Source organism: Ciconia boyciana, chromosome 3, assembly GCF_034638445.1.
Source record: "Ciconia boyciana chromosome 3, ASM3463844v1, whole genome shotgun sequence".
NCBI lineage: Eukaryota > Metazoa > Chordata > Aves > Ciconiiformes > Ciconiidae > Ciconia > Ciconia boyciana.
In genome coordinates, this window is record NC_132936.1 from 70,901,906 (window position 1) to 70,924,710 (window position 22,805).

The 22,805-nt window shown below is 41.2% G+C and overlaps 1 protein-coding gene across 3 annotated transcripts in view; it reads left to right on the forward strand.

The window, feature by feature from the left end:
- Positions 1–22,805, forward strand: part of CNKSR3 (CNKSR family member 3) — a 64,101-nt gene that overhangs the window by 35,213 nt on the left and 6,083 nt on the right. Inside the window, exons 3-12 of one of the 3 annotated variants that reach the window (XM_072856070.1) lie at positions 4,481–4,683; positions 6,061–6,148; positions 8,988–9,029; positions 10,954–11,073; positions 12,850–12,909; positions 15,687–15,755; positions 16,497–16,643; positions 18,368–18,492; positions 20,805–21,013; positions 21,486–21,575. In XM_072856070.1, coding sequence (XP_072712171.1) covers positions 4,481–4,683; positions 6,061–6,148; positions 8,988–9,029; positions 10,954–11,073; positions 12,850–12,909; positions 15,687–15,755; positions 16,497–16,643; positions 18,368–18,492; positions 20,805–21,013; positions 21,486–21,575 — 1,153 coding nt within the window. The remainder of the gene's footprint in view (positions 1–4,480; positions 4,684–6,060; positions 6,149–8,987; positions 9,030–10,953; positions 11,074–12,849; positions 12,910–15,686; positions 15,756–16,496; positions 16,644–18,367; positions 18,493–20,804; positions 21,014–21,485; positions 21,576–22,805) is intronic. The other 2 variants (XM_072856072.1, XM_072856073.1) reach the window with 2 other exon arrangements.

Genomic DNA, 22,805 nt, shown 5'->3' on the forward strand with positions numbered 1-22,805 from the left:
AGATTTCAGTTTCCTAGAGGTCTCAACTTCAATTTAATGCTGTTTGTTAGGAAATTTGGGACTCCAAAGGATTCTGTAGGATGCATTTTTGTTAAAAGGGAGAGAGCAAGAATGGGTGACTGTGACATACCTTGTGTTAACTCTAGTGTTTATATAGGCGTGCAGTGAGTCGGATCAGCTTTTGAGCAGCCATTCAGTCTGTTTTTATTCATTTTTTTTCCCAGAGCTGGTTTTCAGTTTGATCAGCCAGCAGATCGAGCTCATCACACTGGGGCACGTGAACATGGCTGTGAGGGGGAAGGCAATGCTGCCCCTGGCCAGTAGCAGAGCTCTGGATCAGCCCAAGTCAGCTCTGACACAACTGCTGTGCTCTTTTGACTTCAGTTAGCCGAACTTATTATACGTTGGCTGCCTGACCTTGAGCAATTATTTGGTCAGTGTACTTTTTCTCATTAAATGTAATGGAGTTTGGAAAGACCGCACTCTTGTGTGCGTGCTTGCGTGCACGTGTGCGTGCTGTCTCTTGCTCCAGCCCTGTGTGTGGCTCCCCAGGTTAATGAGTAACAACCTGGGAATATTTGACATAAGGTGCTCTTGACCGCTGGCTTCAGCCTGTGCTTTGATGAAAGCAACTTTGATGTTAAATCGGGAGCAATAGGAAAATGTAACATGTTCTTTGGTTCATGAGCAACATCTAAAACCTTTTGGTTGCTTAAATAATCTGTTAAATATTGTAGCCTCAGTCCTGTAGAAATATTTCAAAAAAACCTGCTAAGCTTTGCACTTCAACTGTGTGTTGCTGTGAAGGCTGTTTGGTGTGCTGCCTCGCTATCAACATTCCTATCTGTCCTGAATTGGGGCTACAGCTCCATGACAAGCTGAATTAATCCAAGTCAGCTGCTGCCACCACCCCCTCCTGTCCCTGATCAGGGATCTTTTGTGCTTGCACTCACCTGACCCTGAGGTGAGCTACTTCAGGGAGCTAAGCCAGCTGAGCTCACACTACAGTAGAAAAGGGAATAGATTTTTTGAATGGTTTAGTTCTCCAAATCAGCCCTCCCAACAGACTGGACACTGCAAGTGAAGGAGCAGAAAAATAGCAGAAATAGGTGGTTATGTGTGAGGTGGTCAAGATAGTGTCAGCTTGGATAGAAACATTGCTATATCTGGTGGAGGGGCATAGTGTTTTCTGTGTATTAGAGCAAAAGTGAGGAGACTGGCTTGCCCCTGGAGCAGAGGTGGTTTGGGTTGTGATGACCCTTTGTTCTGGGGAAATTAATCCCTCAGAGCTCATCCATAGCTGGAGAATTTGGTCGCCTGTACTGAAGCGCTGTGTGCACCTTGTTGTGCTGGATAGGCACAGTGCTTAGCCAGGACTTTTCCTAGAGCACAAACTGCTGGTTTACATATCTCGGGTGCGCTCCATAGAGTCTCTGGGGGAAGTTGTAGGAAAGCTTAATGTAGTGACTGGAGAGGTTGGCTGTGATGTGCTCTTGATAGGCTGTGGGGGGAGACCAGCTGCAGTCATGAGCTGGAGCCCCTATATCTCCAGAGGCAACACGTGTTGAAGTCCACCTCAAAACTGAGAACTACTTGAGAGAATTATTTAAAAACTACCTGAACTGGAAAAGTCACACTGGACTGACCTGCTGTATAAGTAAGGTGAAAGAGGTGTGACGAGGAGTATGTGACTGTTTTAGGGCCAAAGCCAAAATCTGACCTGGTACCTCAACATGTGTCCTCTTAAATGCTGAAGCCATCTCTAATTGGAGACACCCACAGGTGGTGGGCACAATTTCTGCACCTGAATGACAGAAAGAAAGATCTGGAGATACTTAAATATATGAAGACTCTCTCTCAAGTTCTGACCAGAGTGATTAGGTGGTTACACCACTGTACAGAAAAAATATCTTTAGTATTTTCTGTCCCTTTATGGAAGGAGGGGGGGGGTCAACGTCCTCTAATTCCCCTGTTAAAGGGAGAGATTTCTGGCACATAGCTACTTTAAAATTCTTGTGGTCACAGGAACTTACCCCACATCCAGACTTGTTGGTGAAAAAGTATTCCTCTAAAAACAGGCTAATATGCAATGTCCTGTGAGGAGGAGAAAACTAACTGCAAGAAATGCATCTGAATGGTCTTGGTGGGGTTTCTTTTGTTGTTTGTTTTTGTTTGGTTGGTGTTGTTGTTGTTGTTACTGTTAAAATTAAAAGGTAATAAGTTCATACATGACAGTGTGCAAGTAGTTTAACATTGTTTAGTAATCCAAATCTTTCCCTCTCTGTGATCCTGGAAAATTTAAGGATATCCTTTGCTGTTGCAGCAGTGGCATTTTTTTAATTGGATATATCCTCTCAACCCCTACTCCTGGCTGCACTTTAAGGGTACTTCCTTGCCAAGAGCCCTCAGGGGGAGGAGGGAGGCACTTGTGTAACTTACACCCACTGGGATCTTATCCATAGGAGGTGGTAGGTATTTTAAAGGTAACTGAGTAGCTGAAAACTCTCCTTACACTGGTGGGTTTCTCTGGGGCAAAGGTTCTGTTTAATCTTTTGTAAATGACTTAATGTAAGCTATTCCAGCCTGTTTTATGGGTACTTGACCGTGGAGGGAATGGAGCCACAAGCCAGCAGTGTGCCCTGGCAGCAAAGAAGTCACCAGCATCCTGGGCTGCATTAATGGGAGCGTGACCAGGAGAGGGAGGGAAGTGGTTATTGCCCTTTACTCAGCACTCATTAGGCTACATATACCCCCCCCCAGTACAGGAAAGACGTGGGCAAACCAGAGCAAGCTGAGTGGAGGGTTACCGGGTTGGTCAGGGCTGGAGTACTCACCTGTGAGGAGAGGCTGAGGGACTGGGACTTACTCAGCCTGGGGAAGAGAGGGCTTCATGGAGGCATAACAGCAGATCCCCAGCACCTACCGTGGGAGGGAACATGGTTGGCAGGATGACAGAGCTGGGCTGTTCATGGTGGCGCATGGCGGGAGGATGAGAGACTTTGGGCAGAAGTTGAAACGAGAGGTTCAGGCTGGGTATAAGGAAAGACTTTCTCACCCTGAGGACGGTCAGACGGTGGATCAAGTTGCCCAGAGAGGTTGTGCAGTCTCTGCCCCTGGAGGTTTTCAAGACCTGACTGGATAAAGCCCTGAACAAGCTGGTCTGAGCTCACAGCTGAGCCTGCTGTGAGCGGGAGGTTGGACTGAGACGACCTGAACTCCCCTCAGCTCCCATTGCGGTGATGCTGCAATCCTGAGTGGAGGCACTGGGAACCCCTGGAAACTTGGAACTGAATGGAATTAAGATTTGCTTTAGGTTTTTGAGGGGGAAAGGAGGAAGAGTAGATAGTATAGCTGACTAAACTATGGAACTTGGAGGTTGGTAGCAAGAATCTGCAGCAGCAAAAGAATGGAGAAAGGCAGGGTTTTTTTGTATTTGTGGGTGGGGTTTTTTGTTTTATTTTTGGTTTGGTGCTTGGGGGTTTTTCTTTTAAGAAAAGTAGGAATTTTCACTCTAAAAGAGCTAAGCATTGCCTGGGACTTAACTTTCAGAAGATGCCCACAGAAGTTTTGCAAGGTGGGATAACTCAGAAGCAAAAATCCTCAGCAACATATTGCTACATAATTCACACATTTGCACACTGACAGCAAAAAAGAAAATTTTGATTACAAAATTGAGTTGCCTTTAGGACAGATATACTATAGCATTTCTGATGTGTTTGGAATGAGATGATCAATGTGTTGCTTAAAACAATTGGGTTTTAATCTTATGGAGCGTGGTTTGGTTGTATTTGAATTTATAAAGTTGCAGTTACAGGCAGGACTTACAGATTTTTTTTTTAGGCTTCAAAAATTTTTATAAAGATGCTGTTGAATGAAAAATACAATGTCTAAGAATGGTTTTAATTACTATGTGTAGTGTTAATGCAGTCCTCAAACTTGCAAGTAATTGCACTGCTGTAATCAAGGAGCACAGTTACTGAAAACTTGTGATCCAAATATTTATTCCAGCTTTTGACTGTGAAGTTACATTTGCTTCCTGTTGATGTTTTTATCTCTTGCCAGATTAAACTTATCTTTAGTTGTGAATGAAATGTTACTTCAGTGTTTATGTACCACAGTATAGAAAACATTTTAAGAAAAAGCATTTGCTTTCCTTTAACAAAAAGAAAAACAACACAATCCTGTTACTTCAACTACATTTTAAAGGTAAATGACATCTGATAGGACATTGGGACTTCATTTTGATTGAAGGTGTCCTCAAATCTCATTAATGTCAGAAACCGAGGGGGTTGGGCACCCACAAAAGTATTCTTTAGTGGCTGTAACGTAGAACAAATCTTGGACGGCATTTTTGCTAAAAAGCAGAAAAAAATTGGGCAAATCCTCAGACCTTTCATCCCATATGAGTTTGTAACTTGTGGTATGATAAATAGGAGGACTCAATAGGGAGATTTATCAAGCTTAATAATCTTCCTTGCAGAACTATGGTCTTGAAACAGACAATATGAAGAACCTGGTTCTCAAGCTGCGAGCATCATCCAACAATCTGCAAAATTACATCAGCAGCCGTAGGAAAAGTTCAAATTATGATGGAAATACCTCTCGCAAGCCCCCCAATGAATTCCTTACTTCTGTGGTAGAGCTTATTGGTGCTGCTAAAGCCTTGCTTGCGTGGTTGGACAGGTAAGAGTAAAATCTTTATATTTTAATTTACTGCTATAATGAATTGCTTCTCCTCGTAGGGCAACTTCTAGATGCTAGGGTGTAGAGATCTTCTTGATCTCACTCACCCCTCTTTTTGGTGTTGCCAGAAGGCCTCTGGTGGACAAATTTAATCTAGGGTTCCACTCCTGCTAAAACCAATGAAACTGCTAACATTTTATCCAAACTAGTATTTATAAAAGTAGGAGTCTTTCCGTTCAGGTCAGTTTCTCATACATGTGACTTCCTCCTCTCCCTTTCCCACCTTCTAAATTACTTGTCATTGGTGGGTCCCTTTCTAAGAGAATTTTTAAAGTTCTGCTGAAATCATGGCCTTAGCTCTGCGATTTGAAAACTGAGCAGTGGGAGAGACTCTCCCTCTGCCTGTTTTTGTTGTTGGTTTTTTTTTTTCTTTAATTATTTTCTTTCCTGGCAAGAGCCAGAGTTCTTTTGTGACAGCTGCAGCAGAAGCAAACAGGCAACAGAGCCAGTCAGGTGCTGGCAGGGATGCTGTCCATGATAACAGATGAACGTAAATTCTCAAGCCGCTTGCCAGCTTTCCTGAGAAAGGAAGGTTAGGAGGAGAGCTGCATGGGGACCGACAGCAAGGAGCGCTTTTATCCTGCAGTATCCCTGCTCTCCAGCAAGGAGTTGGTTCTGTGTCCAGGCAGTGACATTTAACAGCTTGTGCCTCTCACCTGGTCCTCTCCTCTCACCCTATTGCTGGCAGCTTGCCCTAAATTTCTTCTGCAGCTCACGGTCAGCAAGATGGCTGGCTTGTCCATTTCCAAACCTGCTGGGGTTACCTCTCAATGCCTCTTCTAGCTCTTTCAGCTGTCTGGAGGGTCTGAGGTGAGACTCTATGGGCTCTAAAGCTGCCCTTCCTATAATGATCCTTCTCTGAGATTGAGCCTCCCTGCACCTCTGTGTGTAAAATGTAAAAATCCATTTTTCTTCTTTTAGAGAATTTTTTTTTTCTCTCCAGTATGAGTTTAGTAATCAAAGACTTTGAAGTTAGAAATCTACTCACTGGCAAACCCAAGGGTGTGATTTTTACAACACAGTCAGTGTGATCTGACTCGAGCATGCAGCTGAGAGAACTGTAGTTTGGAAAATTGACCATTTCTTCTGGTTTTGCTCTCTGAACTTGCTTACCACAGGGCTAGACATCCACCAGTTTTGGTGCAGGGACGGAGCAGGACTATGCAGTCAGGAATATTTATATCATAAAACTGTATCTCATGGTTGTGTGGATATCAGAGTAACAGCTCTTGCTCTCACATGCTATTCCTCACTGATAAGGTAGGATGGGAGAAGACTGGTCCCTTTTGATGTAAGGGGAATTTTCTCTTGTTGCAGAACCCCGTTTACAGGTATTGCTGACTTTTCATCAATGAAGAACAGAATCATTCAGCTCTGCTTGGATCTCACTACTACTGTTCAGAAGGTCAGCTGATTTCTTTTCCTCTTTGCTTTCCAAAATGGAAGGAAGGGGGATGTTTGGGGAAGTAATGTGCTCGCTGTGTGCAGAGTGCTAATTGGAAGGCAGATCTGGAAATGAGAACTTACTTGAAACTTTGAAGGTCCACGAAGGTCAGTTTCAGTTGCCCATTTTTCTGAGTTGTTCCCCCCCCCCAAATTTCCAATTTTGCCATCGCTGGCTGTATCTTAAGTGACTGTTGTTTAAAGGCTACTCATATTTTCTTGAGCTTTAATGGAAAGTGGAAAGTTTTTGAAATAGTTGGTCTGCATTTGAAGACTTTCAAGTTCCAAACAACATGTTGAAAAATAGTTATTAGTGCTAACTCTAAACAATAATATTACTTCATTGGTTGCGTGCTTGCAGACTGCTTAGGTCTTGGCCCATACAGAGTGTTTTAGCCATCAGATAGGAAATGCTGCATGTAGTGGAAGGAGCTGCCACCTTTAAGATACAAATCCTGATAGCCAGGCTTCTTCTGCCAGTAGTGTGAGACCACAGTGTTTTGTTTCAAAACTTTCCATTTGTCAGCTCTGTGATGAGCGCTCGTATTAGTAATAGCTAAAAGGACACGTAGCAAATGTGGCAGTCTTGGCAAATGATGACATTTTGCTCTCGAGTAATACTGCCAGTCTTCGAAACTGTTCTGACAGCGTGCCACTGCTTTGGCTGTGAAGCACTGTGTGCACACTTCAGTTCCTGCTGAATTTGCTGGTAGCCGTTAGTCCGTGGCTGTATATTGTTAGAACTCTGAAGGACCATGTCCTGTGACATGGGTGATTCTCTCCCCGTTTTGATGGGATGACGTCAAAGGACAGAAACATCCTGTGAGTTGTCAAGCTATGATGACACCCAATTATATCAGTTGGATCATTGTGAAAGGATAGTGTCTGGGTATTATAAGTTCAAAGGTGCACAAGTCTGGCTTGCTGCTGAATGCCCTTCTTGTTTGGGTGCTGCGTGTGCAATTGCAGAAAGTTGGTGATTTACAGCTACAGATTTGCTGATTGTGAAGTAGAATAGTAAGCGTTTCTAGCAGCAGATGGTGTTCACCCAAGAGTGCTACAGGAACTGAGATATGAGATTGCTGAACTGTATTAGTAAAACTACTAAAAATGGTGTCTAATCTGTCAGTTAAATCAGCCTTTGATGGCAGGGGAATGGAAGTTGGCGAATACAACCCTGGCCTTTTAAAAAGCGTCAGAGTACTCTGCCAATTTGATATGAGCTGTAATAAAGAATGGGATTGGTGCATATGAGAAAAAGTATTGATGGGGGAAGAATCAACACTATTTTGTACTGGGACAGTGCAGATACATTAGAACGGTCTGAAGGAGTCCACTGATGTGGAAAAGAGATACACAGTTGAAAAATCTTTAGGTGAGTTTTTAGGCTTCAGAGGTATTTCTTATTAGGAAATAGAGTGTAAGAATAAATGGTCAGTTCTCATAGTGGAGACCAGTGTGGCTCTCATGGAACCAGTGCTGCTCTGCATACTCAAATGATGTGTAAAAGTGGGTGAATAATAAAGCAAGGTGGGAAAGCAGTAAGATTCCATTTTTTAATGACAGCTATATAGATACAAGGAACAGTTTACTGTTTCTTAAAGTTTTATGGCAAACTTTAAGGTTAAAATAATAATCAGTGTAAAGAGAAATGAAGAGGAGCAGAAGGACTTTGCAGTATTGAGCAACTGGGCTGCATGATGATAGGTGACATTTGCTATTGATTCATGCAGATGTATTTAGCAGAGAAAAATTATGCTGATGCACAATGATGGAGTCTAAACTTTGTAGTAGTGTCTTGAAGCTTTTGATAGAATGTAAAAAATGTGACCTCCTTGGTGGTCATTACAACAGTGAACAGGGTGTTGAGACTTTTTATGAAAACATAAAAGAGAACATAGCTGAGCTGTTTTTTATATCCCTGGTGTGTTTGTCTGGAGGACTGTATGTTTTTTGGGGATTTCTGTATTTAAAAGCACAGAATAGAGGTAGGAAGGAACAGAAGAAGTGTTGAGAATGATCAGAAATATGGAACAGCTTCAATTCACAGCTCCTGGATGCATCTCTCGGGCATTGTGTCGTAGTTATGCAGGTTGAGATGTCAAGGGCAAATATCTTGGAATTTAAGCTTTTTTAAATGCTTGGGGTTTGGGGGTTTTCTCCTTATAGATATTGTAAGTCTTTTTTCATTATTTACTTGCTGTTTTAACTTTTTAATCTGAGAATCTAATATCATTCTCTAGTTCAGCTGCTCTTGCAGAAAACAATGATTTCTGCAGTTTGTTACATGAACTTGTTTCAGTTCAAAGACTTCTGTACCTGGGCTGTGGAAATAATACTTTCTGTGCAGTCCTCTGGTCCTCAGGAATGTCATCAATAGCATATTTTTAAAAAGATCACTTTTTATTTTTAACAATATGTTTTAGATCCATTTTGATGCCTGGAACACAGGAGCACCTGAGTCGGGGTTTATCGGTGTAAGGCAAGCTCATGTGCCTGGCCTTCTGAGAGTCTAGTTTTATTGTGCAGGGTTCTGCTTTTCTGGAAAGTCTGCTGCTGTAATTGAATCCCACGTTCTCGTAGTTTTCAAGGTTTATTATTGCTTTCTACCAGGGCCAGAAAATAGTTGTTTAATAGTACATTTGAGCCCTACTGGGTGAAACTAATCTGATTAATCCCTGCAGCATGAATAACTCTATTTCAGTTTGAGGTTAAAGTGGCAGTTTTGTAGAGTTTTCAGAGATGATGTGTTTACATGTTTATTGGTTACTGTAGGGCTTTTGTTCTTGTTTTGTTTTTAGGACTGCACTGTGGCTGACATGGAAGATAAAGTTCAGACTGTAGTAAGTACACATTTCTGTTGAAACTCAGCTGCCTGCATTCACATTTATTTCAGTGGCTTCTACGCTGACTGTACTGACAACAGCTTTCCAATCCCACACATACAAGCATATCATGCAAGTAAACGTTTTTATGGGCCATTTTGTGAATATTCTTCACTGTAGAGGAAATCAATGAAATGTGAACAGACAGGTAGTGTAATAGCATGGAGTCAAGTATTCCTTAAAGTTTCATTGCACAGCTATTTTTTTCAAGAGAATTTAGACATCAGATTTTCAAGGGAGGGGTAGTACTGTGGAATGATCGTAGGCTAAATAAACCAATTATGCCTGTGATGTGCATTTAGTGCCTTAATAAGCAGACACTATGCCTTATTAAGCTTCTTCAGTTCTGTAGCAGGGAAGTTTTTACATGAAGTTCTTTCTCTGATTGTACTTGAGCTTGAGTTTTCAGGGTTGTTTGAATCAGCCTTGTGACCAAATGAGGAGCGTAATGGAATGCTTTTTATATTTTGTAACAGTTAATCATCGCTTCCTGCTTTTGACATGAACCAGGCTGTGCTCTTTGATAAGGCCTTCCGCTAGCTCATAGATGCTTAGGAATTTAGTAGCACAATAACTAAAAATAATTTTGTCCATAAATGAGACCACGTAAAAGGGAGTTTTTTTGCATCTTTCTTTTTCCATTTGTGCACACCCACTCTGGAAGTAGGTATTGTTGTTTGGAGTGCCCTTGTTTGAGCAGTTCCTTGCATTCACACTTAAGCATTGTTTTGATTTATTTTATTGCTGCTGTATAAATCCAATGTAAAACAAAACAAAAAATGTTGGAACTATTGTTTGCAGGGACCATTGTAATCCAAACTGATGTCTTCCTATGAGACAGCTCCCCCCTTCTGTAATTACATATGTCTACTTTGACTGAAGGTCAAAGCCACCCCTTATGAAAGGTGGCTTACCTTGCTGGTTCCCAATTTGTGTATAACTAACTACCGTACTGTGTACTAATCCTCCCTCCCCTCTCCTTTGAGCTTTTGTAACCTACTTTGAGTGTCAGCATTGCTTTAGTTAATGTCAAGACCCAAAACACGCTGTGGGGCATTAATGAAATTTGTGAGTGTAGGGACAGCACAGATTTTTGGGCTATGGTTTTGTGTTGTGTTGTTTGGTTTTTTTTTCCTCCTTCTGATTAATTAGCCATTCTGCTAGTTAAAAGTTCTACAAGACAAAGCCATTCTGCGTCTGACTTTATTGACACACATGCAAGGTCAGAATTCACCTTTAGTTATAATATTGGCTTAGGATCAGTTATGTTTTGGTCAAAAGGAAATATGAACCTTGCCTGTGTAAGCATTCCAGAAGAGGTCAGTTCAGAGGCACGCTGGAGACAAGTAATGCTGAAACGTTGAAGTGATAGATGTCCTACCTTATACTGTAAAGCTTTGTGCAGATAAGTCAGTGGCCAGCACCTAACTTTTTCTGACACTTTTGGCCAATTTTGGCCAATTTTATTCTCATAGCAGAAATAAAGAACAATATGAAAAACTGTCAATTGTTCCCACAAGGAATCATCAAAATGTTTCAGTATTTTAAATGGTTATATTTTGGTTAAAGCAAACAAACCCCAGACCCAATTTTTTGCTATATTTTGTGTTTTTATTTTTTTAAACAGAGGATGTGTTAGCATCTATTACTGATGATGAGGTGGCACTAATGGAAACAGGTTGTTTGTACTAGGTTACAGTAAGAAGATAAACATGCTGTAGAATAGATCTGTACAAATGAATCTTCTATTTTGGTGATTCTTAACTACGCGTTATTAGTGGATCAAGTTTTAGAACTAATTTTCTTTCCATTTTTGAAAACTGAAAGAGGAAGAAGCCAGGAGAGAAATTTTGTAACAGTGTTTTGTATGTTCTCATTGTAGGCCAAGACTTTAAATGGCATTTGTGATAAAGCCATCCGATCAACTACAGATCCATTGATGAGCCAGTGTGCGTGTCTGGAGGAGGTTCATTTAACCAACATTAAACCTGGGGAAGGCCTGGTAAGAACCGATTCTGGAGTGTCCTGATCTCCCCAGTGTTTAACAGGTAGTCCCGTGAGCCACTGGATGTGTGTGTATAGCAAGATATTTCAAAACCAGTAATATCTTATGGGGAACAGAAAGAGGCATGGGGAGGAACTCTGAAGGTTAATTGGCAGGTGGTGTGCTGGAGTGGCTGCCAGACATGGGTATGCGCGTTAATAGGTTTGATCCCAAACAGAATTTTTGATGGTAAATTGTTGCAGATTTGTGTATTAACAAGGATATTGAGGAATTTACAGATGCTTGTGAAATGAGTTGTTTTATTTTTGTAGGTTACCTTAACAAGCTGTTTTTCTAGGGAGGCCTGGGGGAGGGAGAAGGTGATGAGAAATGATGTTTGTGTTTTGAAAGACACATTTTTATATGTGTTTATAGCAAGACTGAGAAGAATATGAGGATTTTTGAGGTTTGCTGTTAGCAGGAATATGAGAAATCCTTTTAAATGTTCAGTGGCCATGTAACGTTACTGAATCCAGTTCGTTCAGTGGATGCTGCTTAGCTGAGTGCTGGTTATGAGAAACTGAGGTTGAAATCTTGGTGGATTTTCTGGCTGGGGAACAGACATGTTAAAATGAGTTGGAGGGAATTTAAATTCTTAAGTGTATTTGTATTTGCCCCCCTCCCCCGGCCCCAAAAGCAGAAGAGATGAACACTTTTAGAGGAAGCTTTACAGTCTTACTGTGCTATATAGTTTTACCTAGGCCACTGGATTTGACTGAATCAGTCATGCATTCTTGAAGTTATGGGGACTTCTTTGTTAATGCACAAGCTACAATGAAGCAGAGTCAGCCTAGCTTGGACTAAGTAAGAAATGAGGAGGTAGGCGCACACAATTGGATACCGACAGGCAAACCAGGAAGGGAATTGGCTGGAGAGGAAGGGGCAAAAAAATCTTGTATTTTTCCTTGTACTTCTAAGCAAGTGTGGTAACTTCAGGCAGATAAGCTGCCTACGACTCCTGAATAATATCCAGTTCTGTACAGCTCAGTGTGAGTGCTTCTAACAACAGATGTAGGCAGGAAAAGTAGAGATGTATTTGTTCATAAATGATGAAACCAATGTACTGGTCACCTCTTGTGGGGAAATCTATGCCATTATTAGTTAATAGCCTGTTGGTGATTTTTAACTCGGTGTTCATATGGTCAACACCCACTTCATCTGAGTTTGTCCTTGCATTCACGCTCAGCATTAACACATATAGCCACAAATACTTGGTTCTGCCAGAGCTTTTATTGCTTACGTCAGCACTGTGGTTACAAGGCGGTCTGTGTGTTGACTTGCCAAGACAAATTGTAAAAGAACATGTAGGCAATATTTGTAGCACACCGTAAGTGTGCCTTTGTATGGAGAGAGCTGGTGGCCATCTAGTAAAACCTGTAATTCTCTAGTGCAGATCGGGCAGTAAGGAAATAAAGTTTTGTTCAAGGCCAAAGATTGACAAGGCAGCAAAACCAGCAGTGTTTGGTATTACCAACCAGACAGGGTTTCTAAATTGCATTCCATATATTAGGTGTTTTAAGTCATTATAAATGTTATAATTAATTACAGTAGAAGTGATCTGTGAAGAGGTTTAGAATGTTGTAATATTAGACCACACACTTTTCTAGGGAAAATACATTAATTGTTAAGTGTTTTTAATAATGTTTTGAGTCTGTTGCCAACAGTTGTTTAATCAGATAAGTTATGTGGTTTTTTTGCCTTTAAACTTGTTTTTAATTTTCTACTTACATTTAGGGAATGTACATCAAATCAACTTATGATGGATTACATGTAATTACTGGAACTACAGAAAACGTAAGTGAAGTAAATGTAGATTAACTCAGGCTATCTGACAGTAGCTTTGATGGGGTTAGTTTGACTTTTTTACTACTTTTTTCCTGTTTTACATACGACTCATGATATTACTGCTGTAAATACTGTGTGATGCATCATTTGTTTATCCACAATTTGTAAATATTTTGTGTCTGTATGTTTCACTGTTAGTCTAATTAAACCAGTTTCTGCAAGTACATGAGTTCAAATGCTTGGCACTAAAATAATTGCTTTAATAAGTTACTGTATCTGCTGTTCTGAGCGCTTGTGGTATCTTGCTTAACAAAGTCTTGAATGTATTTGCTCTCTGCTGGCAAAGGCAATCTCCCCTAATGGGAATGTTTAGGTGGTAGTGTGCTAAATTCACTAATGAGTAATGAAATCTATGAGCTGTCCAGTGACAAAATTACTTTGCAGAGTAAAAAGAGTACGAAAAAGTAAGACTTGAAGAGCGGTCTGCTGGAAGGAAATGGTCGGCATGATAGGCAACTGTGTTTTTTGCTGCAGATGGTTGCTTGTTTTATTCTTACAGTGAGTTCTCTGTAGCTGAGACTTTATTACAGGCTTCTGGGCAGTCATTGCAGTGGACCTCTGGCCAGCAGCTGAGGCTGGTGGGTGATGCTGTGGTGTTGTTGGACATGCTGCTCTACAGGAGCAGTGGCTGAAAGAAAAAAGAGTGGAGGAACTTGGCTTTTGCAGCAATGCTGTTCTGTTGTTGTGAATAGGAAAGAACCAGTGGTTCTAGTTGTACCTCTGCCAAGTCCAGGGGCCAGGGAGGAGTGGGCGGAAATCTGTGCTTGCAGTTCAGAGTGAAAAATGAAAGCTTTTATAGCTTTTATGCCATTGCCCTGGCATAACTCTGTATAGGATCTGCAACAGAGACCAAGTCCACTTTGACAGCAATTTCAACATCCGATAAATGTGAAAGAATGTAATGTTGACTGCCGACAAGCTGCCTGTGCATATAGATCTCATTTTGGAGGCCAGGAGTGGGGCTGTATTGCTTCTATAGCTTCCAGTTTTGACCTAAATGTCTGCTTTTTTATGAACACTGGTTCTTCCTTTGGGGAAGCTCTTTCCTTTGGAGCAACAAAACTTGACAAGTGACTGAGATCTGCAAACAACTGATGACTTTCTGGTGGCATGGGGTCATTTACATGATGCAGACTGGGTCTTAGCTCAATTTTCTTGCTAGGTTTGGAATGGTATTTTAGTAGCTATCCCCAGAAGCCGGTGTGTTGGAATGCAGTGGAATTGCACCCCACAATTAACAGTACTGTACATTGGAAGGACTGGGGAAGTCCATGCATTTGATACCAGTCAGCCAAGAGGATTCCTGAGTTGTGCCATCCTACTTGTGACTTTCTGCGTCACATCGGCCTAGATCTAAACTTTGCTCTTTCCTCTGTTCTCAATGCGATTGCAGTGTCTGCTGTGCTAGCTGGCACTTGTTGTAGGAGTCGTCTGTGCAAGGGTCCCCCACCCTCCCCCAGACAGGCTGTTGATCGCCCAAAGGACAGTTTGAAACAAGCTTTGTTTTTCACAAACTTGACTTTGGCCCAGCATTTTTTCATGATCTTGGTTGACTCATATATATGCAGCCTTCCACAGAGGCATTTCCTCTCAGAGGAAGCAAGAAGACAATGAAGAAATGGGGTTACTCATGATAGCTGGAGCCTCCCACAAATTCCCCCATGTTTTCTTCCCTTGTTGCACTGTTTATTCCTACAGTTCCTTCTAATAAAAAAGTTACTTGAGCTCTGAAGGTGTGATGAGATGACGAGAAGAAGGGAGTCCTTAATCCAAGTGCTTAGTTCTGGAGTTACTAGGAAGAGCTGGCCTGCTGCCAGGTAGTTACTCATGGGGTGGGGAGAATGGGAGGAGAAGTTGTCCCGTGACCAGGGTGCAATATACCAAGCTAGTATGCCTGTGCACTTTGGGTGTTGTCAAGGCTGGTCAGAGTTGGTGTGTTATAGCAGCGAGACCGTTTTTAATAACTGCAGCGATAGCTGGTACGTGGCACCAGCTGTAGATAAATCTAAATAAATATTGACACACTTAGCTGTTCCTTGCTAATGGTTCCCCAGAGCTTGTTTTTTGTTCCAAGAAAATTGTATTTTAAGGTGTATTATTATTAGATAGGTATTTGAAAAATACCTGTCTACGCACACGTGATGTGTGCAAGCATTTTTTTTAATCTGTTGACCTTGATGATGCAGGCAGGTAATTTCACATTAAAGTTGGTAGCTCTTTTTTACCTTAGGAAACAAAAAGGGAAAGTGCAATGGATCTATTTTATGGGTTGGAGGGTTTTTGATCCTTTGTTATGTACGTTCAAAACCTTAGTGTATTTTTTTAAAATTCGTATACATTTACTTGAAAGCTAAGTTTAAGATACTTGCTGCATTAAGACGGAAGTCTTCTCTTCAGTCCTCTCCCACTGCTGTCTGAAACTACAAACTGGAGACAAACGGACAGTGGAGACCATCCCATGACTTAAGTACAATTTGGCCTGTGACAGATGTAGGCTGTGCCTTCTCCCTTTCCCTGTAGTTCCCCCAGTATAAAAAATAAATCATAAGTTGAATTAGTTTGCATTTCTCAACTAATCAACAGATGTAATGTGTGATCTAGCTGTGCGAAAATTTTCAGCAATGCTCTTCATTATAGATACAACCTTTGACTTAGCTTGGTGGGGGGTTGTTATGGGAGGGAAGAAAACCTGCTGAAGCACATGCCTCTTATTTTCCTTTTTGTAGTCCCCTGCTGATCGATCTCAGAAGATTCATGCTGGTGATGAAGTGATCCAAGTTAATCGGCAAACTGTGGTTAGTAACAGCCTTACTAACCTTCCCTTATGCTTGCTCCGCAAAGCTTGCTCCCCACAGGTTCTGAATGGATGGGGTTAGGAGGCAGTTCTGGTGTTTTCCTGTTGAAATCTTTGAGGCTTTTTAACATTTTGTTTTCAAGACAAATTTTATTCTTTGCAATATTTTGATAAAATAATTACGCAATATTTCATGTTTAAATGCTGTATGCATCATATTAAAATACTTCATGTTGTATTTAAGGCCTGTTTTAAAATGCATTGTTACAATCTACTAAAATGCAGATAGAAACAGCTTTAAACCCCTGAGTATTTGTCAAATCATTTGCATCTGGGAACTTAGATAAAATGATTACGTTTTTGCTTAGCACAGGTAAGCAATGCCTTCCAATGTGAGACAGAAACATGACAAAAGTAGTTCACTGTGAATCCCCGTGTTACTCAATTTGAGAGCATCTATGCATCCTTCTAGGACTGGAGCTGAGGCATAAAGAGCATTGCTTGATATCTCAGTGTTTAATTTACAGCTTAAGTAGAGATCTTTCTTTGAAACAAAACAAAGAACTACCTTCCAAAAAAAGAGCTTTCCAAATTTTTTCTCCATTCTGGCTTTTTTGGATCTCTTTTCTCCCTTTAGGTTCATGTTAAAACAGACAGTTTGACTTGGGGGATTTGGATTTTTCTTGTTTGTTTGCTTTCGGAAAAGCAGTACTAAATAAAAGATGTCTTTATTCTCTTCCAGGTTGGATGGCAACTAAAAAATCTGGTGGCAAAGTTGCGAGAGAATCCTGCCGGAGTTAGGCTACTGCTTAAGAAACGTCCTACTGGCTCTTTCCATTTCACTCCTGCTCCACTAAAGAACCTGCGCTGGAAACCACCCTTGGTGCAGGTGAGAGGCTACCGGCTCAACTGTAATGTCGGGATGGGAATGCCTTGGTTGCAACTTGAAAAAGAGAAATACCAGAAATGCTCCCAGGTACTCATGTTTAAGTATAGGTCAAGGAAGGTCAGGTGAAATAGCTGTCCTCTTCCAAAGGGACACACCTAGCTGAACTAACACACCTAGTTGAGCATTTTAATCAGTCTGTGTGCCACTGGGAGAACTTACCCAAGTCAAAACTGCTGAAACTGCTGATACATATGGCATTCATCAGCACGGAGTAATAAATGTTTCCTCTATTTAGCAGAGTAATAAGCTTTTGCTGAAGTAACTTAGATTATTCCATATATTTGTCCTCTTTTTAGTCTGGTGAAGGGTGGGAAAGAGTGAGTGTTTTTCAAGAAGTTACTTAAACTACTTGTTTAAGTAAGATTTGGTTGTTGGGCAATTCACAGATTGGGTAATGAGCAGACAAAGTGACGCTAATAACTCTTAAGTAACCATGTTGAGGAATGGCTTGTTGTATTAGCAAGCTTAGGGCTTACTGCTTACAGGAAGAAATAACCTAATTGAGTCTAAGCTGATTACCTGAAACAAAGAAAACCAGGGAGAGTTCCCATTCCTACTCCTGTTCTGACACAGGTCTGCCTACAGCTGTGAGGATAACTTATCGATCTGTGAAATGCCAGTGGCTATCACAAGTCTTTGGTGCAAGTAGATTTCTCTCAAACCCGGTAGAAGATGCACACTTGGCTCCTTTCTCATCCTTCCTTTCACCAATGCCTGTGTCTTGTTTTTGTGGCATCATGCCTGTCATTTAATCAGAGCCAAAGGAAAAAAAACACCACCCTGTGAGTTTTCCAGGGTTACCCGGAACAAGGACTGTGTTACCTGTGTGAAGAGCTGAGGCGGGCTGGGATATAGGCTGTGCCAAGCAGCGTTTTCTTGGGGGAATGAGTGATTGGAGAAGCCTGTTGACAGTTTTGGGCTCCAACGTACTAACTGGTAAAAGGCAGATGCTTGTGCAAGGGTGCCATTAACTGAGTGGCCAGAGTGAAAGCCTGGGCAGGTTCTTGACAAAAAAGGGAGACTGCAGTCCTCTTGCCTGACAAAGGTGAAGGGTCCTTTAAGCTTTTGCTCTCCTAGAGACAGACAGGAGCCTGGCAAGATGCTGGGGACATTCAAGTGAGCCACAAAGAGCAAAATGGCAAACTTGCTCAGAGGAGCAATACCAAATATATTTTTTTCTTTGCTTCCCTTATCCTTGTTATATCCCCCCTGATGCAATTTGTGGTGAACTTTACTATATTCCTGCCCATGTCCTAGGCATTGGACTGTATGGAATAAGGGTAGCGTGAGCTGGCTTTGTAATTGTTGCAGATTGTATCTGTATTTAACAAATTGCATTCTTTTAATGGATCTAAAAATAGAAGGGGTTTTGTCTCTGTTGCTTTTTCTGTCTATGGAATTTGCAGGAAAAATAGAAGTGGAAAGAGCAAAATATTCTTGAGCAATGCATTACCTGTCATAGGATTTCTGTAGGAGGGATTGCAAAGCTAGCCAAAACTGTGGGTGGAGGAAAATGTGAATGCTAAGAGTTTTAAATGTGTTTATTAAGCATTGAAATAGTAGTTCACTGGGGATGAAATGGTACTATTGATTATTGAATTATCTTTTTGTGAATGATAAATCAATGCAATGCTCAGACGTTTGATAGCTGTCTAACATTTCAGACCAGTCCTCCGCCAACTTCAACCCAGTCACCAGAAAGCACCATGGATACCTCACTGAAAAAAGAGAAGCCAGCCATTTTGGATCTGTACATACCACCTCCACCAGCTGTTCCATATTTTCCTCGGTATGCAAATAAACATGCACTACTGAACAAAAACCTCCTTTTTTACACTTGTTTCTGAGCTGGCTTGCTGTTAGAATTCTGTGCAGATTAGCTTGAGGAAATTGCAGATCTTACAGACTTTCTTCTAGTTGCTTAAATGCATAGGATTGCTTAAGCTTATGCTTAAATGCATAAAATACCAGGATAGTAATAGATTTTATTATTAGAAGATTACTGTGTGCCACATAGATCAGAATTCTTCCCAAAACATGAACGGATGTCATCCCTGGTTTTGTTGTGGGGTTATGTTTTTGATTTTGTTTAAATCCCAACTGCACATAGCAATAAGTCTTTTTTGTCTGTAACTTTTTCCAATGTTTTGATTAGGTTTTTTTGTTTGGTTGGTTTTTTAAGCAAGTTAAATAACTATTGTGGGTGTTTGGATAGAAGAGAACTTGTTTTAAATTGTTAAACTTGCACGTTGTATAAAACAGGAATGTTCCCATTGAAGGGAAGGGAGAGTCAATTCATTTTTTATCCTGTGGTGTAAGCTATAAAAATGCAGACCTGTGTACACAAAAGGTGGGGGGGGTGGGTAGGGGTGGGTGTATGGTATGGCTAGCTTTTGTTTGTTCTGAAGTCCATGTTGACTCATGCCAGAACCCTGCCAGCTGACCTGGCAAGGTGATGGACAAAAGAGTTTTTGGGCAAGGCATGCTTCCTGGCCTGCCCTGACACTTTAGGTTACATGTAGATAGCCCAGCACAGAAACTCTGACCTTTTGCTGCAGGACTCGTATGGGAGGAGAGCTTGTCTCCTGCCATGTAAGCTTGATACAGAGAAGGAGGTTGTATTACTGCAGTCTTTGGGGCAGTACTGGGGCCGAGGGAGAGGGTTTATCCAAGACAGGGTCTCTACTGAAGTTGGACCCACCTTGACCTGCTTTCTCCCTGTTTTTCATGTTTATGCGTGCTCAATTCTTAAAAAAAAAAAAATAAACTCTTGGCATAAAAACAAGCATATAGATTTAGCAGCTGAGTTTAGACTGCCTTGGTCTTTAAATCATTAAATTTCAAGCACATTGGTGAATTAGGTGCATATGCTCAGTTTGTTTATCTTTCCTAAAGAGTCAAAATTATATCTAGCTTCAGATGCCTTTAGACCTGAATCCCTGTTGACACGGAAGGAAGTAGCCACACGAGCTGTAAGACTCTTGAATGATGTCTTGAATGATGTGTGGAAAGGGGAAGGCTTCTTGACTTTGACTTTTAAAGAAAGCAACTGTAGGAAGCTGTGGCAGCCAGAAAGAGGAGCCAGAAAGAGCAGTGGCTGGTTTCCCTCCCCACAGCACAGTCTCCACATGGTGGTGTTGTAGGAGAGCTCTCTGCATACATACGGTTGTGGTGTAACACTTCTGTGCAATTTTCTGTCCCTGAATCTCCATAAATAGCTCCCTCCTATTCACTGAGCTCTAGCATTGTTCTTGATGGAGAGCTGGAAAAAGTGGTATGTGCTGGCCAGGGGCTGTCGTGAATACTGGGGTATGTATGTGCTTAGACAGTCAGCTGTGTATTTTTATGCCTGACTTGGCTGATGGTTGCTTCAAACAATAAGATTGTAGCAGGTACAGGGAAGGGGAAAAAACAGCCAGGCAAATCTTAAGTTGGAGGGTAGCTTTTCTTCCAAAAGTACTCACAAGGACTGGTTCTAAAAATGCCTGTTCCTGACCTTTGGAATGAGGGATTGCTCTGGGAAGGGAGTTCCTGCAGAAATTGCTCCAAACCATATGTATATGCACTATGAATTTATTACTGAAGCTCTCAAGGGGGTCTCACTTTTGGATGGAGAGAGAAGGTGATAAATATTCAGTGACAGTTATTGGGCTCTTAAAATGACCTGAAAAGCGTAGTCTCTCAGATGGAGGCGATAGGTGTTGCCATTACACAGAGATGGATAAATCTATGTATGCACTCCTCTGTCACAACTGTGTAGTGAACAGGCAGTGAATCGGGAGCTTTGATACCCTCAGGGCAGAAAGGTCTCATTTCTTGAAAGCTTTTTCAGGGGTGGTACCCCTAAACTTCTTTGTATGTTAAATTACTGGCTCATTAAAAGTGAATTAGTGTGAGGGGGGTAGCTTTCTTTTCTTTTTTGGCAAATATGTTTATAATGAAGTCTTCCATCACCTGACTCTGGGGGTTTTTTCAGCTCGTTTGCAGCACAATGCCAGTTGTCAGGAGCATGACTGGGTGCTAGAATTATCTTTCAAACCTACTCATGTCTGTAGCGTGAAACTCTTTTAAGCTACTAACTGAAGCGAAATCTCCTTTCAGAGATGAAAAGGGGAGTTTTGTATATGGAGGAGCCAACAAAACCAGTCAGCCACTACCTGGGCCCAAGGGCGCCGAGTCTCCCAATTCTTTTCTGGATCAGGAGAGTCGAAGGCGAAGGTTTACTATTGCTGATTCGGATCAGTTGCCTGGGTATCCCATGGAAGCAAATATCCTTCCAGCCAAGATGAGGGAAAAAACACAGTCCTATGGTGCGTTCACTCCTCTTTCATTATTGCTGTTATGATAAATGCTTTGGTCAGTTTGGAATAATTTGTGTTAGAAAACTGCTTGTTAGACTTGATGGATATTAAGGGCAGTCTGTGCAAATTGTGAATGAAATTCCACATTTGAAATTATTTCACTTAAATGCTGTTATTTCTTTAATGAATGTCATTCAGCTGGGCTCTGCTGCTATAGTTGGCCATTTCCATGTGTATTTTGGTTATAACTTTTGGTCATTATGTCCACTGCTGCTGTAAACAAGCAAGAGTGTGGCTGTTCAATCTCAGCACATTGCTTTCTTATATTTCACCAGTGGAAGTATCTTGAAATTTTTTTTTTCTGCAATTTTAACTCCTTATTGCTGTATATCTCCCTTTGCTTAATTGTGAAAAATATCAATTTAAAAATTGGTTTCCTAAACTTAATGTAATTCCTCATAACCTTCTATGTTGCCTTTAGGAAAACCTCGTCCTTTGTCAATGCCTGCGGATGGGAGCTGGATAGGAGCTGCAGAACCCTTTTCTAGGCCACGAGCACCAGGGAGAAAAGGCAAGGTTTTAAATCTCATCCCTCTTTCTCTTCTTCTCCAAAATTTCCTTGGGGTGAACTGGATGGAAGTGTTTAAATTAGGAATGGAGGATTAATATTTGCATACTCCTGAACTGATCCAAGATGACAATTGTTGGTTTTAGCAGTAATGCCGGATGGTAGTTGTGAAATTTGTGAGGCTACTCAGTGCTGGGGCTCAAACTCTTGTTGTCCTGTCTTAGAATTCTTGTGAGCATTAAAAGTAGGCTAAAATGACTACGGCAGATCTGTACTTTTCTCTTTATAGCACGTTTTGCTCTTACACGCACCCCTTTCCCTTTATTCTGCATTTAATATTGATAATAAAACTGGCCTTTTGATAAGACTTTCTGTTTGTTTAGCTCACTGTGGAGGCTATTGTAGAAGCAAGCTTGTTCTCAAAAGTAAAATGTAGGGCCTTTTAGGAGTTGCTTTTTGCTGCGACTGCTGTTAGAAAACAACATATTCTGCAGATGTCACAGAGTGGGAGAGAGACAGAAGCTCATAACGTTGGGTGTTAGGCTGGGTGGCTCTTTTTCCTTACCCTGCTGCCCTTCTCTCCCTCCCCCCCTGCCTTTTGCATCTGAAAGGCTACGAGTCCTGTTAGAGTGGGAAATAAGAAAGGATGACTATTTAGTTTATTCTTCAGATCAGTTATGAAAGCTAATGTGTAATTCTAGGGAAAATAGAAGATGAATTCTGTTGTTTTAATGCAAAAATAGAAGCTGATAACGAGAAGCATCAACCTGGAGGCATATTAGAAACAAGCTAAGCAACAAGTCTAACAGAACGATCACCAGGTGGCAGGGCTGGTTTTTGTGTGTGGTTTTTTTGTTTGGTTTTGCTTTTGGTTTTGTGTTGGCTTTTTTTAACACTTGAAATATACTTAAGTGCTGCAGGCTTGTATGTAAGCCATATTGGGTCAGAACAAAGGCTTGTCTAGCCCAGTAGGATGTCTCTAGCAGCAGCCGCCATGGTCAGGTGTCTAGGGAAGACTAAAAACAGAGAAAGCATCACAAATCAATGGGCAAAACCAGGGAAGTGCTTATATCATATCTGCAAAATTAATTTCTGTTGTCCAGAGTAATATTTGTAGCTTTTAAGTTAGTCACGAGTTACATTCAGGTGAACATGGATTCAACTCTCATCTATCAGCATCTTGAATGACATGTTATGAGAAGGTTTGTTAGGTCTCACTCATGATAATGATTT